Source organism: Canis lupus, chromosome 24 (assembly GCF_048164855.1).
Source record: "Canis lupus baileyi chromosome 24, mCanLup2.hap1, whole genome shotgun sequence".
Taxonomy (NCBI): domain Eukaryota; kingdom Metazoa; phylum Chordata; class Mammalia; order Carnivora; family Canidae; genus Canis; species Canis lupus.
The window spans coordinates 19,600,046-19,618,990 of NC_132861.1; the positions used below are offsets into that span (position 1 = coordinate 19,600,046).

An 18,945-nucleotide genomic window follows, 5' to 3' on the forward strand; every position below is an offset into this window, starting at 1 on the left:
CTGTAAAGGGTGTGCTGTGTTCAGCCACAGAATGATAAAACTGTTGTATAAGTACTAGAGATTGATTGGCTTTTTGGCCCCTATGGACTCAAAACATGAATTTGTCCGTTCAGCAACTTGTTCCACACAGGGAAAGAGGAGAAGCTCAGGAGTCACACCTGTGTCAGTTGCCTTGCTCTGACGGGCCCTGAGCCTCTGCTCTTCGTGGATGGCGTCTCCCATGGTCAGTCAATTCTCCAGGCTACTAAGCAGCTCTCTCAAACACCCTCTGGTCACCTGTTACTCTCCTCACAAATAAAACCACATTAAAGACTTCTGATAAATTCTTTTCAGGATTTACTTTCTCTTTTTATCCTACTTAGCTTTCTCTTCCTTTGGTGCCGCAGGCCTCACTTCTTCTCCTGCCAGCTCCTTTGCTTTGTTTTCCTGTGGCTATCTTCTTTCTCTTTTCTTTCAGAATGTTCTCCCTTATCTTCCTTGATATAGACAAAAGGTCGGAAGCCAAGCCCATCACAAGGTGAGAGCCCAATGTCCCAGTTTGCTCTGTGCCAGAGTGGCTGTACCTCTTGGATTTGCAGACAACCTTGGATATAGATCCAGGCAAGCCCTGAGGCTGAGTGTGATTATTTCAATGAAGGTAGTTGCTCAGATCACATCTTCCCTTTGCCTCCACATGGAGGTAGGTAGATTTCTGGCTCCAGTTGTTTCTTCTTCCAACTCTTACTTTCTCCTTGATGCTGAATGGATCTCTTTAAATTGGAGATTCTAATTTCTCTAGTGTCTATTGCAAGCCAGGCACTGTGCTAGGCATCGTACATGATGGGATGTAAATTTTCATCTTACAGAAGACGAAACAGGCATAGAGGGCTGAGGCATTTCACCTCAGGCCATGAAGTTGATACAGGAAAAAGCAAAGGCTCAAAATTGGGTGTCTCTGATACATTCCCCCATCACAGTGCTGGTAGTGATGGGGAAATGGAGACAGAGTGGACACCAAGCCTCAGTTCTTCTGGAAAGGCATTTTCCAAGACCCTGTCTCAGTATCTGCCCTCACACACCACACACTGCTGTGCAAAGACCTGGTGGGAGGAAGGTGCACAATGGCAAGACTGAAAGTGACCTGCATGATTTGACATAAACAACAGTGATGGCTTTTTATTGTTAGTAAAATAACCACTGGATAAAAATAATGCTCAAACTACTGGGTATTTTCCCCAAGGATACAGATATAGTGAAATAACAGGACACCTGCACCTCAATGTTCATAGCAGCAATGTCTACAATAGCCAGACTATAGAAGGAGCCAAGATGTCCTTCAACAGATGAATGGATAGAGATGTGGTATACATATTCAGTGGAATATTACTCAGTCATCAGAAAGGATGAATACCTACCATTTGCTTTGACTTGGATGGAACTGAAGGGCATTAATGCTGAGTGAAATAAGTCAATCAGAGAATGACAGTCATCATATGGTTTCACTCAGATGTGGAATATAAGAAATAGTGAAAGGAACCATAAGGGAAGGAGGGGGACTAAGTGGGGAAAAATTAGAGAGGAAGACAAACGATGAGAGACTCCTAACTCTGAGAAACAAACAAAGGCTGCAGAAGGGGAGGAGGATGGGATGATAGGGTAACTGAGTGAAAGGCACTGAGGAGGGCACTTGATGGGATGAGCACTGGGTGTTATACTATATATTGGCAAATTGAATTTAAATTTAAAAAAATGATGCTCAAAAGACTATCATTAAAAGCAGAATATACAAATATACATTTTATCAAAATAGCAATTATTTTTATTGAAGTTCATGATTCAATAAAAGACTTATACTAAGAAAAACTTATTAGACTACCACAAATAAGTCTCACATAACAGATCACTTGAAGTAACAAAAATTTCTAAAATTTTGTCAAATGATATTTGTAAAAAACATTTAAAAAGTGTGATCCAAAATTTTTAACATTATCTACTGTATAGTTTCGAATAACTAAGCAAGTAATTCTGGCTGAAGTAATGGTGGGTTGATTTATCCAAGACAAACCCTACTGCTGAGAACACATAAAGAAGTTGGACGATGTAAACAAACGTGTGAAAACCTCAGAGAACTACCAGAGTAGCAAAGACTCTAAGGACCAAGATCCAGGATCCCTGGGTGGCTCAATGTTGGCATCTGCCTTCGGCTCAGGGCGTGATCCTGGAGCCCCAGGATCGGGTCTTGCCTAGGGCTCCCTGCATGGAGCCTGCTGTCTCCCTCTGCCTGTGTCTCTGCCTCCCTGTGTGTCTCTCATGAGTGAATAAATAAAGTCTTTAAAAATAAACAAATAAATAAGAGCCAAGATCCTTGCCAGAGAAGATGAACAGAGAAGTAAACTATTTTAAACACAAGGCAATTTGCCAATTTGAAAAACACAAAACACAAAAACAAAATTGAGAGACTGAATAGAATCTCTGGCAATGTCATGGGGCTGGAAGAATGAAAATTGAATTTGGGGGCCCATGAGAATACAGGCTTTCATAAATATCCCACTCTTTCAGTATGGACCCCCAAAGGGCTTACTAGAAGTAAAAACAACCTGAAATCAGACAACACTCACCAAGACTAAAGCCACATTTGAATCAGACCAGTCTTTGGTTGGATCGATGGTACCACACTTACCATAACTACTTTCCAGAAGCAAAAATAAAATGATCTCCAGATGAAGTTAACATCAGGCTGAGGTTCTAAATGCCACATTCAGATTTATCCTCCTATCAGCCACCATAGGTTCACTTACGACTCACAGTGCTGATCTTGAATTCTCTCTTCATTTCTAGCACTCTGGAACCTCCATGTCTTCATTTCTTTCATTTAGTTATTTAGTACAGTTTTTAAATAACATGTTGTTGAGAATTATTATATCTGAAGGGGGAAGAGGAAACTTCCTACTACTGATATGTAGTATATCCTACTGATATGTTGCCAGTATCATATCCTACTGATATGTTGCCAGAAGTCCGAATCACCTTTTACTTCAGTTACCAAATCTCTTTAAATTCAAAATACATATTTCTTAAAAAGTCTTCCCTAAATACTAGAGAGGTGGACATCAAATATATTTTTATCTCTTCATTCCTTTTTTCTATGTTATTATTTCTTAATATTTCTGTGATAAATGAAATAAAACTCAAAATTACCAATTTTTCTACTTGTTACAAGGTTTTACTTTTTTAAGATTTTTTAAATTTATTTATTCATGATAGACATAGAGAGGCAGAGACACAGGCAGAGGGAGAAGCAGGCTCCATGCCGGGAGTCCAACACAGGACTCGACCCCGGGACTCCAGGATCACACCCTGAGCCAAAGGCAGGCACCAAACCGCTGAGCCACCCAGGGATCTCCTATACTTGTTACAAGATTTTAGAAAACATCTGGAGGAAGGGATTAGTACTGAACTCTAACCAACATTTCAGGAAGCTTCCCCCCATGTACTTCTTTCCCACAACCTCATACAACCATCCCTCTATGACACCTTAATTTAAATTTTGGGCCAGTAGTTCATGAGTTAAAAATAAAAGACAAAGAGAATTAAAGAGAATAAAACACATTTTCTAAAAAATAAAAGTTTTAGGAATTGGTCAATGAGAAAAATCCTCCATCAGGCACTTCACATAATATATTTAATGTAATTTTTATGAACTCAAAACCCAACCATGCTGGCACCCTGATCCTGGACTTTCAGCCTCCATAGTTACAAAACTGAGAAAAAAAAATTGTTTTTTAAGCCACTCAGTCTATGGTATTTTGTTATGACAGCCCAAACTGATGAAGATAAAAAGTTTATTTACTTTATTAATATTTTCAAAGAACTAAATTTTAGCTTTGTTTAATTTTCTGTATTACTTGTTTTCTTCTTTTTTAAAGATTTTATTTATTTATTTGAAAGAAAGCACAAAAGAGAGAGGGAGGGAAAGACGCAGATTCCCCACTGAGGAGAAAGCCCGATGTGGGCCTCGATTCCAGGACCCCAAAACCATGACCCATGTGAAAGGCAGACACCCAACTGACTGAGCCACCTCTCTATTATTTTTTCTCTAATGCATTGATTTCTTATTATTTTTTCCTTCCTCTACTTACATTGTTTCATTTTTTTCTTTTTCTCAAGCTTCTTAGGTAGAAATGTAGATAATCGATTTTAAACTTCTTTTTCTAACATATATATATATATATATATATATATATATATATATACACTTAGAGTAAAAATTTATCTCTTAGCACTGCTTCAGGTGCATCCTGCAAATTTTGATGTTTTTCTTTTTCATTCATTTTATTTATTTGAAAGGTATTTTATGACTTCTTCCTTTACCTATTTATGTGTTGTTTAATTTCCAAATATTTGGTATAGAAAATACCAAATATGGATAGATACATAGGTAGATAGATAAATAGATAATTTAATTCTGCAAAGGTCAGAAAATATACTCTTATTTTTATTCTTTGAAATTTATTGAGATATATTTCATAGTTCAGTATGTTTTCTCTCAGCAAACATTCATGTGCACTTGAAAAAAATGTATATTATGCAATTGCTGGGCATAGTGTTTTATAAAGATAAATGAGGTCAAGTTGGTTGATAGTATTCTTTTGATCTTCCATAACTTTGTTGATTTTTGTGTAATGTTCTATCAACTGCCCAGTTATTCTATTAATATGGATTTGATCATTTCTCTCTTGGGTGCTTTCAGTTTTGCCTTATGTTTTTTAGAATTCTTTTATTTAGTGCATACACATTTAGGATTGATGTCTTCTTGATGAAATTATTCCTTTGCCATTTGTCTCTTTAATTCTGGTAATCTCCTTGTTTTGAGGTATACGTTGAGCTATAGTCACTCTAGCTTCCCTACAATTTGGGTTTGCATTGAATATATTTTTTACATCCTTTCACCATTCAACATACTTGTGAATCTGCTTCTATTGACTGTTTTTCTTCTCCTGATTATGGGTCTCAGTTTCCTCTTTCTTCACATGCCTTATAATTTTTTACTCAATGCTGATTTTGCACATAAAAGAATTTCCAGGGGTGTTTTGTTTTTGTTTTTCCAGTGAGTGTAAGCCTTTTTCTCTAAAAAGTGGCTAGAATGAGGATTTGATCATTCAGATTTCATCAAGAGTCAAATTGATCTGGGACTGAGTGTTAATTAAATTGAGCATACCTCTGATATCTGATAAAACAAGGATATTTCACTTTGCCATTCAGCCCAACCTCAGTTTCCTACACATCCACTATGGAGTGGCTAGTCTCTTCTGTCTTGTCATTGTTCGAGCTAGGAGGAGATTGAGACACAGACATCATATAGTCTTGGCTCATTTTGAGTCCAACTCTAGCACTACTCCAAAATTCAAAGACTAAAATTATGTAATTCTCTGTTTTCCAGCCTTGCCTACACTGACACTTTGCAGTAACACTGGGGACAGGGGGAGAGGGAAGGGAGGAGAAGGTTGATTGTTAAGCCAAGCCATTTATTTTTGCATTTGAGACACTTCTAAATTCCAATCTATCTGCCAGTCCATACTGTTACTAGTATCTTGACTGTTTTTCCTCAACTCTATAAAGCTTCTTTGTCTATAAGAGGCCTGCTTCTTCACAAACCAGGAGTTTTCCTCCAGATATGAAAGCAGTTGTGGTTCTCTGCTCACCATCATTTCCTATAAGTCAGTTCAACAAAGTTTAATCTGCCCATTGTTCTCTGACAGTTGCCATAGACTTTCACTTTAGTAGATTTTTTTGTTATTGTTACCATAGGAATAATGGTATTGTATATTCTCTATTCTATTTGGAAACAGAAGTCATAATGCTGTTTGTAATACCAAAAGATTGGAAACAATCTAAATGGTTATTATTAAATCATTTTTAATTAAATTATTATGTAATCATATAAGGAATACTATGAAGCTATGGGAAAGAATGAGGAAACTCTTTACTTATTTGTATAAAATGACTCCCATGATATATTGAGAAAAGCAAAGTGTAAAATAGGGTGTACAATGCTCCACCTTTCGCGTAAAAGAAGGGGAAAAAGTTATCTGTATTCATATAGATTTAAGTCACATATAGATCCATATCACATTCATATATATAAATTCTGAAAAGACACAAAATAAATTAGTAAAAAAATGGTTACCTCATTGTTTTTTAAATGTCTTGATTCTTTTTTTTTTTTTTTAAGATTTTATGTATTTGAGAGATAACAGAGAGCACAAGTGGGGAGTGAGGGTGGAGAGATGGACAGAGGGAGAGGGAAAAGCAGACCCCCTGATGTCCAATGCCGGGCTTGATCCCAGGACCCCAGGATCATGACCTGACTTGAAGGCAGATGCTTAACCAACTGAGTGACCTAGGCTCCCCACATATCTTGATTCTTAAGACTCAGTTTTCACATCTGTAGAATGAGATTAAAAATACTTTCCTCAAAGAGTTATACAATAAAATAAACATAAACATGTGGGTTACTTCAGGATATCAAATTCTAGATAAATAACACAAATAACCTTTGCTTTGTATTATTTCCACAGATTGTTTCATTTCTGTTTATGTGTTTTTGTGTGTCCATTATACACTCAATTTAGTGATTCAGATATGTTACATTTGCAAAGGCCTATTTTTTTCCTTTGATAAATTATAAGTAGAGATTGTGTCTTTCCAAAGTCTATTTACCTAATAACCTGCATGCAATATCACATAGCCTATAGGAAAAAAAAAAAAAAAAGAATGTTTCCCATCACATGGTGATTGAGATGATGATGCTAAGATCCTCCAGACTGACTAATACCATCTCCACTAATGGTACACAGTACACACCGGAGCCTGCATATTACTAAAGAGAAGAGCCCAGTACTCTAAATTCCTCACCATCACTGATTTGTTTCAAAGACATTACAGAAAACATAAAAGACATAATGTCTATTGCCTTCTCTTTCCCAGAGCACAATAGTTCAATACATACTTTTAACATTAAAACCCCCATCTGGTTCTTTAAATACATAATCCATTAAAAAGATTAATCCACAGGGCACCTGCGTGGCTCAATCGGTCAAGCATTCGACTCTTGATTTCAGCTCAGGTCATGATCTCAGAGTCGTAAGATGAGGCTAAACAGGAAGTCTGCTTCCTCTCCTTCTCTCTCTCTCTGCCTCCCTACCCTGTGCTCATGTACTTTATTTTTCTCTTTCTAAAATAAATAAATTTTTTTTAAAAAAGCTGATCCATGACTTTTGAGCATACTAGACATTAAAGCATTATACATATCTTTTTTAGATAAATAATTTTGTTAAGTTAGTAAAAGACAAACCAAATGTTGCTCTTGTTTCTCAACCATCCCACAAACTCAACATACTCAGATTGGAGAGGTGCATTCACACGGCATACTCAGATAGGAAAGAGACTGGAACGAGATCATCTACCAGCCTGAACTATACAGTTCTTAAGCAAACCAACCACCAGTAACTCTCGCCAGCTGGGAGTTTCTGGGATCACTGGGCTGTGAGCTCAAATAAGGCCCAGCAGAGCTAGGAGGCTGCTCTTACGGCCCTTTGTACCAACACAACTTCACCTGGGCCACAGTGATTTGTTTCTTGCCCTGGAAATAGAACAGAGAAGTGACTTTCCAACTTTCTGTGACAGGGATCTATAGCAACAAGTACATTTTACACTGGATCCAGTACACATGTGGCTATGTGAGTATGAAAACAGGAAATATCTCATGAAACCCTTACTAAGAGCAATTCATTCTGATATTTGCTATTCTGTCCTATTTCACTTAATTGGTGCGGGGGGGGTGCTGGATTTATTTTCCAGGACAAGCAACACTAGACTAGAAGAAAAGATAGCCATTTTCCCTCCACTATCTTCCAAGTATGTATATTCTACAAAAACTTCCTGACAAGTCTTCCCAGTGCCATCTACTGTACCCTCTGGGTATTGCAAGTGCCTTTTTTTTTTTTTTTTCTGGCACAGAAATTTAAGCATGAGATTAAATCAGAGAACTCTACACATCAATATGTGCTTCTTCCTCCAAAGTAGAAATGGCTCTGAAACAGCTTAAGAAGTTTAGATTAATATCTAGCACACAAGCCCAGTTCTGAATTTTAAGACCAAAGGCTTCATATCCAATTCCAGAAGAGGGTCTTTCCATGTCTGAGAAGATTTTCCTGATCGGGACCTCAGGAGCAAAACTGACCATGGAGTCAGTGGTTTCCAGAGAGTGACAAATTTAGATTCAGGACATTCTAGACTAGCATTTCATAGCAAGCTGCTGTGACCTACCAAATACAATATAAGCAAGGACTGTATCTATAGTCCCTTGTCAAACCTATGCCTGTAATTTTTTTTTTTTATGAAGCAGCTCATGAGTATTTACTCTACCCTAACTTAGTCCAAAAGCTCTTTAAGTGATAGATAACACAACGTTGTTGTAACACAAACTAAAATGTAGAGATCTCTTTTGTTCCTTTGGGAATGATGGAGAATTTCCATTTTGACAAATCACCACAGCTTACAGAATGTAATTTTTATATTCACTAGATGTAAATTTTCTCTACCACTTTGCCTGGGGAGTTATAGTTTTCCATTCATTTCTGACCAACATATGCTTTTGATACGAATACAATTGGAAGTATCTTTGTAATTTCTCCACTGTCTGCTTAAATAATCATAAAAGAGCTACACAGATATTTTTGCAAGTAAGAGCATATGTTCATCCAGTAAAACCAATTCCTTGCCATTCAGACACATCCAGCAACATGAATTTCTCCCCAGATATTTTACATGTGAATATAAGAACAGAATGAGGAAAACAGAAAGGCCTATTATAGTTTTAGTCACAACTCAAAAGCTGGAATTTTCATAAGATGCCTTTAATTTGAAAGTGAGGAAGAACAATTAAATTATTGAAGTCTGAGGTCTTTTCTCTGTTTTTAACTCTTTGGATGTAACAACTGATTTTTTTCCCTAAGTGATTTGACATTAAAAATTTTCAGGATACATAAATGAGGGTGTCAGGCAATGATGCAGAGACAAATCATTTGCAATAGTGTTCTCCTGAAATAATTATTCACAAAAATTTAAAAGGCTCACAGCGGGACCACTCTTGCTTTTAATTTATATTATTATACATAAGCTGTTATTAATTATCCAGAAATGCCAAGAAGATTCATTATATCTTCAGTTTCCAACTGCAATTTTGAAGAAGGCTGAACTTTCTGGATTTTTTGCCAATTATTAATATGATTAATATTTCACAATAAAGTCAAGAAAGTAGGTGCAGGCCAGTGGCTAATGGCTCTAATAACTAATAGCTAAGAGACATTCAATGATTCTAACTCACTCTTAAACTGCCAAAGGTTAGGACAGAGGCTCCATTCTCACACAAGACTCTTCATGTCTTGAAATATTTTCTGCTATCTTCTACATATTATTTGTGAGTTAGAAATTTAACAGAGACATTTGTATGTACATTCAGATCATCCTTCCCAGAGGGAATCCAAGAGGCTGCCCCATTAGGCAGCTGGCAAGCAATCATCCATTAAAATATGTTAAGAAATATCATTTTTCTCACCCTGATTTCTTACACAAGAGCAACTTTGTTCTTTCTGATTTATAAAACAGCTGTCAAATTGAAATACCAAATAGCTTTAAATATTATCATTTCACCTTTATAACCTTACAACTGCATCACTTTAAATACCTGCAAAAACGTTCAACTCAATTATAAACACCTGGGATTGATTTGTCTGTTTGCTACTAACCACGTACATAAAAACATTAGTCATATGTATCTTTGACATTCCAAAGTGATAAGGTGTGGCTATAACAGCTCCTCATCAGTTAATCATCAATAGCTACTCGATAAGCGTATAATTTTCCCGGGAATTGCTTCATTCAAGACCAATTCAGAAGACACCAGAGTTTTCTTTCACATGGCTTTTCTTGGGAATTGTTTCATTCGAGACCAACTCAGAAAACACCAGAGCTTTTTCCACAAAGCTTTTCCTGGGAATTGTTTCATTCAAGACCAACTCAGAAGACACCAGAGTTTTTTTCACATGGCTTTTCCTGGGAATTGTTTCATTCGAGACCAACTCAGAAGACACCAGAGCTTTTTCCACAAAGCTTTTCCTGGGAATTGCTTCATTCAAGACCAATTCAGAAGACACCAGAGTTTTTTCCACAAAGCTTTTCCTGGGAATTGTTTCATTCGAGACCAACTCAGAAGACACCAGAGCTTTTTCCACAAAGCTTTTCCTGGGAATTGTTTCATTCGAGACCAACTCACAAGACACCAGAGTTTTTTCCATAAAGCTGAGTCAAGGGCAGCCTGGGTGGCTCAGCAGTTTAGCGCCGCCTTCAGCCCAGGGCGCGATCCTGGAGAACCGGGATCGAGTCCCACATCCGGCTCCCTGCATAGGGCCTGCTTCTCCCTCTGCCTTGTCTCTGCACCTCTCTCTCTCTCTTTCTCTCTCTCATGAATAAATAAATAAAATCTTTAAAAAAAATAAAGCTGAGTCAAAAGTATTCTCTATACTGTTCAGTGTTTACAAGTTAGTAAGACAAAGGTAGGCTCACGCTCACCCTGAGCACCTGCCATGTTCTGTGGTGCTGTGAAGGTTAGAGCAGAGGGCAGAGCTTTCTCTGGGAGCTGGAATGTTCAAAGATGAAGACATGTGAAAACAGGGCCACAAAATTAAGGCTTATGTTCAATGTTTACCTTTAACAAAATAATGCTTTTAACCAAAAGGAAAAAAGTCAGCAACATGATTATGCTATACCATTCATAAAATAATTATAGGATTTATAAAAATATTAATTTGTGGAATGATCTGCTAATTGTATATATGTTTAAGTTCATGTGGAAATAACTTCAAATACCCAAACTTGAGACCTTTTTTCCATCTTACCTCTTCTTCTCCTCCTCCTTTATTCTGGAGGACACAAAAACATGTATTTAAGATTTTCTCTCTTGGAAGAATCCAAGCCTGATAAGGAAGAAAACACTAACACACAGAAAAACAACACAAATCACAGAAACAGAATAGAATTGGGTTAAGACTTAAGAGCTGCAGAAGTCTCACCATATAGCCCCAAATAGGAGCAACTGTGATATACAATTAGCCCCATACTAATTATGCAAATCAGGAGAATAAGTCAGGAAAACAAGGAAAAGGAAGTTGAACAGAAACCTATAATCAGGAGATAGACACTAAAACCTAAGGTGAAATTTTTCAATGTGGGAAAGTGAGTCAACTTTCAATCTCTAAACCATCTTTACCAGCAAGCTTCCTACAGTGATTCTAGATCCTTCCTTCATTCCAGCCTGAACAGAGTTCTAGCAGATTCCTAATCTGCGCTGCCACTGCTGCCCCCAGCAAAACTGAAGAAAGGGCCACCTGCCAGCTCCCCACCGTCCACCCGGAGACACCTCCCACCTCAAGTGATGGGTGCTCAGACCCAAGAGGCTCCTCTGCTCCACTCGGCTTTGCCTTGTCATTTCCAAAAAGCTGATTCAGCACATCTCGGGGATGGGCTATGTAAGGGCTTTTGGCAGCTCTTGGGGCTTTGTTTCTTCATGAACAGACACTCCCTCCTAGACTAAGACTTTAGAGCCGGAAGGCGGGGTAGTAACCACGGGAAAACATTCACATTCTCCCAAACAAGAAGGGCCTAAATTGGCCCATAGCAGTGGCACACCAGTTCTACGAGGAAAAGTCAATGCTTTGACGCTAATGGTGGCAATCATGGGAAATCCATTTCTGAGGCTAGGTCTGTTCTGTCAGGATGAATCATCATCTTTGCTTAACATAAGACTGACCTAAGTAAAGGTGAGCATGGGAGCAAGCATGCCTGCTCTTCCACATGGGCTGCTCTTTGCAGAAATCATGAACCAAGTTTCCTGAGCAGGTAACAGCTGCTGAGGCTTGACATTTTCCCCAACCTGGCCTGGCCTGACCTGCTCTAGCAGATTCTCTATCCAGTTGCTCTATGAATATCCACTCTCTGTCATTTGTATCTCAAGACATCAAAATATCCAACCAAATGTAGACAATGAGACCTCATAATCGGAGACCAAGGTTCCAGAGGAACTGAGCAGCCCGGGATCTTCTCCAGAGAACTTGTTAATGCTCCCCTTTCATGGTGTGTGTGTGCGCGCAGGAGAAGGAGGGGCCACTGGACTTCATTCATACTCTTTCTTTCCTTTCTGAATAATCTGAGTCTCCCCCACCCCAAACTGAGTAGCCGCCTTGCGATTTCCAACTGCCGAAGGGAGGAGGAAGCAGGCCCAAGTGGAGCACCCTCTGCTAGGGCGCAGACGGCTGGACACCCACATCCAGGGCACACGGAGAGGACCGTGCCAGCCTTGGCAAGAGAAAACTTGTCTCCCCCACCACCTCCAACCCTAGCCCTTGGCATATTGTTAAAAGTGGTCGAATATGAAAGGGAATTCAAGGAGGCGTTGGTTGAGTTTGCCTGTGAGATTTTAGGGGGAGAATGTAGCAGGGATTTGGCCGACCCCAGTGGCGCCACCTGCTCGCCCACTCTGAGCCCAAATTCCAAGGACGACAGAGGGACCCTGAGCCCCCACAGCGCAGCAGAGAGCCTCGCAAAGAACTGGGCCTCCCCGGCCTGAACTGAAATCTTCAAATCGTTGGGAACGCCTGTTTTTCTAATACTTAAGAATATAGAGATGAAAGCAGATCTATAAATACAATAGTGCTCTTGAACTAGTCCGAGTAGAAATAACAGTAACAGCAACAATTATCCTTTACCCCACCCATCCCCAAGACGCAGGGAGCCGGGGCTGGGGCTTGGCATCCTCCTCGAGTCACTAGGCTCGGCCTCCCGCTGCTCTGAGCCGGCGCGGAGGCGCTGGGGTGCCGAGGGGCCCTGCTCTGGGGTGCTGGGGCACGACGGGGCCCTGTACCTCCGGGACCTCGAGGGGCGACCGAGAGATCCCGGTCCCGGGGAAGCTCCGGCCTCCGGGGAGGCCCTGCGGCCCCGCCCGCAACCCTGGGGGCGGCCGAGCGGCGAGGAGCCGCCCCCTCCGTGACTTTCTAAATAGCTTCAGGGAAGAGGCGGAGTGTGGGATGCGGTTAAAAGGCGTCGCTGGAGCCAGCAGGTGTTGAGACCCGGACGCCCCGCGCTCTCCGCTCTCCGGGCCGGCAGCCAGTCGGCGGCGCAGCAGCCACAGCGAGCGCGGAGGCGGCCCCGCAGCCCCAGCCCGGACCCCGCGGGAGCGCCCCGCCGCCGCCGCCGCCGCCGCCGCCCCGCACAGGTGAGGCGCGCCCGACTCTCGGGGCCCCGGGACCCTGCGCCGGGAGACCCCGCGACCTCGGCTGGGCTGGGGCACCCGGCGGCGACCGGGAACCCGGGTCCCCGGGTCCCCGCGCTGGACTCGGGTGCACGGAGGCCGCTGCGCCGTCCTTGTCCCGGGCGGTGGCGACGGCGGACCCGGGGAGGAGGGGGGGCGAGAGCGAGCTTCGGGAAGAGTTTCCTCGGCCGAGTTCTGAAATTGGAATCGGGCTGCTGCGGCCGGATTTGCGGGGCGCGGGGTGGGAGAGCGGGGACGTGGTAACAGGAGCCGGAGCCGGCGGCCGGGGGCGGGGAGCGGGGAGCGGGGAGCCGGGGGCGGGGAGCGGGGAGCCGGGAGCCAGCCCAGCGGGCGGGACGCGGTGGGGCCTGGGGTGCTGGACCGTCCGCAACATTCCCCCGGGGAAACTCGCACAGCCGCCCCCTGCGTTAGGTGCAGCCGCCAGGGCTGCTTAGTGACTGCAGCTCGGTTCAGACAACTCCGTGTCGTGGGTGAAGCAGGAAGCTTCACAGCTTCACAGGAGGGAGCTGACCTTTACCTCCTCGCACCGGCTTTGCTCGGAAGCCCGGCGAGGGCGGCGGAGGCGCGCCAGGAAGCCCGAGCACTCTGCCCCCGGAGCCCGACGCCCAGGACGCAGCCTAAGCCGAGTTAGTTCAGTTGCTTCTCTTTCTCCTAAACGGTCAAGAACGTTTGTTTCCAGGTGGACTTCCCAGCTGGAAGGAAAGTTTTAGGACCTTTGTTGCCAGCGAGGTCGTTTGCCACTGAGAAACCTGTTCCTTGGGATGGTGTCGCGGGCCCCCCAGCGTCCCCTCAGAGGGCGGGATGTTAACCAACACGGCGTGGGCCTTCCAGTTTCCTGACGTCCAGGCCCAGGGTACCAGGACCGCTTACTGTGACTGTCTTGGGATGTTGGGGCAACCGTGTCCCCCTTAGCTGTTTGAGTCTCTTTCAGAACTAGCACTAAGTCAGGCCAGTTAGAGACCCCGGGAGGGGATGGGAGCTCCTGGGCAGAGGTCAGCCTTCCTAACAGGATAAAGACTAAGAAGAAGTTAAGGGGTAAGGAATTTTCTTTTGCCATTTCTGTAACCTGGTGATCCACCCAGTGCCTTCCCTGAAGAGCAGAACCAGCTCCTCCGCTCACTTCTGGCCACACTCCAAACAGTGACAGGGTGGTGTGGGCCAGGTAGGAGCCTCCCTGCTGCCCATCTGCCAGGTCAAGAAAGGCTCCCTGGGTGTCCTGAATACTGAGAACAATTCCTTACTGCTTGGTTGGTCCATCTTGACCTATTACCCCATCTCATCAAATTTTAATTTGCTCGTCTTCCTGAAAGGATCTTTAAAACAGGTAGTTTTAAGCCAAGAGCTTTAAAACACACACACACACACACACACACACACACACACAATATATACGGTTTATTTCGAACTGTCTTTTTCTCAACTGCTGGTGATCCGTGGAGCTTACAGAAGAGTGTGTGATCTTTGGCCCATGCAGGAGCAAAGGCATAAGCCCCACCCCCTAGATTTTTAGCCAGACGTATTGATTTAAACCACCTACAGTTTATTTCACTGAGTTCTGCTTTCCAGTTCAGAAGTGCCAATGAGGACCTGGACTGTCTAATTTCATAAAATTGTTTGGCTAAAAGATGAATTTGGGTTCTCCTAAGGACCTCCCAGAGAGTTTGTGTCTAAAAAGTCGGGGTTGAATGGAGACTAAGCCCCGTTTCTTCCAGTTGATGTGTCTCTTCGTCAAGCAGAGTAGGGCTGTTTCTCTATCATATTTCAGTCTTCTGTAGGCTTCCTGTCTGTGACTCTTCTCCATGTCTCTCCTGCCTCCTCTGGCCCCGGTGGCACTGGGTAGCTTCAGCTGGACTTGGTGCGCCCCAAGATGAGGTGCAGTGATGAAAGGTGTTCATTCCAACCCTGCTTAGGAAGTCCATCAGGATACAGGACCCAACTAGCTCAAAAGGAGGAGAGCATTTAAAGTAAAAGAAGGATTCACTATCAGCTTAGAAGGGGTGGAAAGCAGACTACTCACCAGAATTGTGGAGAGGTGGAATCTTGTTTACAGAGGGGTTGATTGAGACAGACGGGGTGTAACTCTGAATAAATGAAGACACTTCATATCCAAGGATGAAGAGAAGGCCACTGTCTCACGGAATATTGATCCACAGGCTTCTCCAAATCCCTTTTCAATGAGTAGTACATTACTCCAGCAGACTTTGGTTTTGAACTTCAATACATTGACTCATCTGGTACGGCCAGTGAGGAGGGAACCACTGAATTACATTTTCTGTCATTTTTAATGTGCCTCTTTAGAAACACTTCTAAAATTAAAGCCATAGCCCACAATAAAAAGGCACAGTTACAACAATTACCCAGAAGTAATTAGTACCTCAGTACTAACCGAGCAATCAGTCCCAGCATGGCAGTGAGGACCTCCAATCCACACATGAAAAGGATGCAAAGATCCTTGCACAGTGGCTTTGCTTCCAACCTGCTCCTTTTTATATAGAAAAAGGTGAAATTTGTGAAATTTTAACTTGGGAGTACCTTCAATGTAAACTCGCCCGTCAGTACCAGTCATTTCACTGCTACATCCCAAGTCCGTGAAAGTGAACGGAGGTATTTGTAAGGAAAGTGGCTCTGCAGGGAGAAGGCCCATTGGCCTCCAAGGCAAGGCTGGCCTCAGCTACTGTCATCCCCAGTGGTACCATCCAGACCTTGAGGCTAACGGGCAGATGCAACAGCTGAGTGCAAATCGGGTGCGGAGTAACTCAGGCTGAGTCTGCAGACAGTGCAGAGAGTCGGGTCAGCACTAATTAGGGCCTTTAAGTTAGTGAGGGCTTTTGCTTGTGGTACTCCTCCCCCACCCCCAGAATCTTTATTATGTGCTAAGCATTGGGTGAATTATTCAGGTGAATAAGCTACTCTTTATTCAAGAATGCATGCAAACATGTTCCAGGTGGTTTGGGAACTATACATCTAATCTTATAGCAAACTAGGTTGGTTTTGTTTTCACCTTTTTTGGTGAGGTTATGTAAGAGTTGGTATTTGCTCAAGGAGAGATTTGAGTGCTCACTTACCTGGGACTCAGAGAAATCTTCCGAATTCTGTCCTGAGAATTGAAATTGAACTGTGTTCACTTTGCCTTTTCTAGCACAGTCCGCCCAGAGGAGAAGATGGATTGGAGCACACTGCAGACTATTTTGGGGGGTGTCAATAAACACTCCACCAGTATTGGGAAAATCTGGCTCACAGTCCTCTTCATTTTTCGCATTATGATCCTTGTTGTAGCTGCGAAGGAAGTGTGGGGAGATGAGCAAGCTGATTTTGTCTGCAACACACTACAGCCTGGCTGCAAAAATGTGTGCTATGACCACTACTTCCCCATCTCTCACATCCGACTCTGGGCTCTTCAGCTGATCTTTGTGTCTACCCCTGCTCTCCTGGTGGCTATGCATGTTGCCTACCGGAGACACGAGAAGAAAAGGAAGTTCATTAAGGGAGAGATAAAGAGTGAATTTAAAGACATCGAAGAGATCAAAAGCCAGAAAGTCCGTATCGAAGGGTCACTGTGGTGGACGTACACCAGCAGCATTTTCTTCCGGGTCATCTTTGAGGCAGTCTTCATGTACGTCTTCTATGTCATGTATGACGGCTTCTCCATGCAGCGTTTGGTGAAGTGCAACGCGTGGCCTTGTCCCAACACAGTGGACTGCTTTGTCTCCAGGCCCACGGAAAAGACCGTCTTCACAGTTTTCATGATCGCGGTGTCTGGAATTTGCATACTGCTAAATGTCACTGAATTGTGCTATTTGCTAATTAGATATTGTTCTGGAAAGTCAAAAAAACCAGTTTAACACATTACCCAGCTAGTGGATAAAAAGAGAGGGTGAAAAGGATGAGGCACAGGTGCTTTGCTACCCAGGCATGGTCACCAGCATTTCCCAAGATCAAGATTCTTAAACACAACCATTTGAAACTGTTCTAGATCTAAGTGAAACTCCAGATGCCTCCAACAGAGCTTTACTCTCCTAAAGCTTAAAAACAAAGGCATAATTCTATGCCTATACTGATTTTTACTACAATTAGTTCTAGTGAAGCCCAGTGCTAGGACGGGTTGCGGGTGTAAGGACTCTCCAATTTTAAATAAAGGACATCAGCATTTGTTTCTCTTTCTTTGAGGAAAGGAGAGAAACCCCAAGTTCTAAAGAGGACACTGAGAAGGTTGGGTTGGTCCCCTTAGGATTCCCTTTGTCATTTTCCCTGAATTAAAGGTGAACATAGAGATTCTTGATTCTTTCATTTACTTGGGAAGTTTTAGTATCTAACAATGGGCAGGGTTATCTAATGCTTCAAACACTTGTCACACATTTTTTTAAGCGAAAACTTTATAGTGGGATATGTTCTTTTGATCTGCAAAATGTTCTGAAACCATTAGATGTTCCTCCTGTTTCAAAGGCTCAGATTATTATATATAAATGGTGTGCAATGAGATACCATCATTGAATTTAAAACACGGTTTTTCAGTTACGAATAATTTGCAGTGCCATGTGAAGCTGTTTGCTGTACTAGTTGTGGTATGTGTCACATGGAAGCATTTCAGCCTCTCACATGTGAAACTCCCCAAAAGTACCTAGTGATGGCTTATAATGGCAAAGGGCCTCCTGTCAAAAATTTAGGTTTAATTGGTTTAATTTTGCATAAGAAATATGGGCCGGATAGACCACCAACTACTACCAACTACAGGCTGGCTCAAGACCCCGTCTTTCCTGTACAGTATTTACCTTTTCCAGGACTGTGGTAAATGGTAGGAATACTGATTTAAGGAGCTTGCTTGGGAATATTTTATTGCCACAGTACAATTTAATGGTGCAGAACAAAATGGAGGGGAGGGTAAGTGACCATTTTTAAAGAACAGATGGAAAGACTAGACTCTAAATTCTGATGATTAAAAATGAGTTTTCATCTACTTCCAAAGTTTTGTTTTCTTCCCTCTTCAGCATCCAGCTTTCTTAAATGAAGATAGAATTGATAGATATTTGTTTTTAAATAGAAACTAGAGTTTAGATAAATATTTAGCAGTTCTATAGGACAAATTGAACTCTAATATTTTCATTGTGCTTGACATGGTTTCCAAAAAATGGTACTCAACATATTTTAATGAGGGTAAATGTTTTCCTGTTGCCAATAATAGCATTGTAAAAACATTTTGTAATAATAAATAATAGCTTTAATTACATGCTTGTAAGTAAAATAATTTTGTAATATCTCAAATGTCATTTAAAACATTAAAATATAATTAATTCATAAGGTAGCTATTTAAAATCTATTACAGTTTTTAATAGAAGAGCAAATTTTAATTTCATCTATAGCCAGTTTTGTGTGTTCCTATTTTATATTTCATAACAACAAATGGGTAAGTTATGATGCATCTGTCCACCATTCTGGGATTCTTCTGCCCAATTACAGAAAAGCCTCTCTTACTAGAAAGTTTGACAGGGAAGGGAAAAAGAAGGGTTATTTTTGCCCAACCACATATGCCACCTCGAACAGGTTTTTGACAAACACATTGCAGTACAATGTACGGACTGGAT

At 42.0% G+C, this 18,945-nt stretch overlaps 1 protein-coding gene across 1 annotated transcript; it reads left to right on the forward strand.

Annotated features, from left to right (window-relative positions):
* The first annotated feature begins 13,197 nt into the window (after positions 1-13,197).
* Positions 13,198-18,590, forward strand: GJB2 (gap junction protein beta 2). Its single transcript, XM_072795825.1, has 2 exons — positions 13,198-13,309; positions 16,506-18,590. Exon 2 carries the CDS (start codon positions 16,528-16,530, stop codon positions 17,206-17,208), a length of 681 nt encoding a protein of 226 aa, XP_072651926.1. The 5' UTR covers positions 13,198-13,309; positions 16,506-16,527; the 3' UTR covers positions 17,209-18,590.
* Positions 18,591-18,945: the final 355 nt, after the last annotated feature.

Bases quoted from the DNA above. Each gene is read 5' to 3' on its own strand.
- GJB2 (XM_072795825.1), top strand. From the start codon at position 16,528: ATGGATTGGAGCACACTGCAGACTATTTTGGGGGGTGTCAATAAACAC.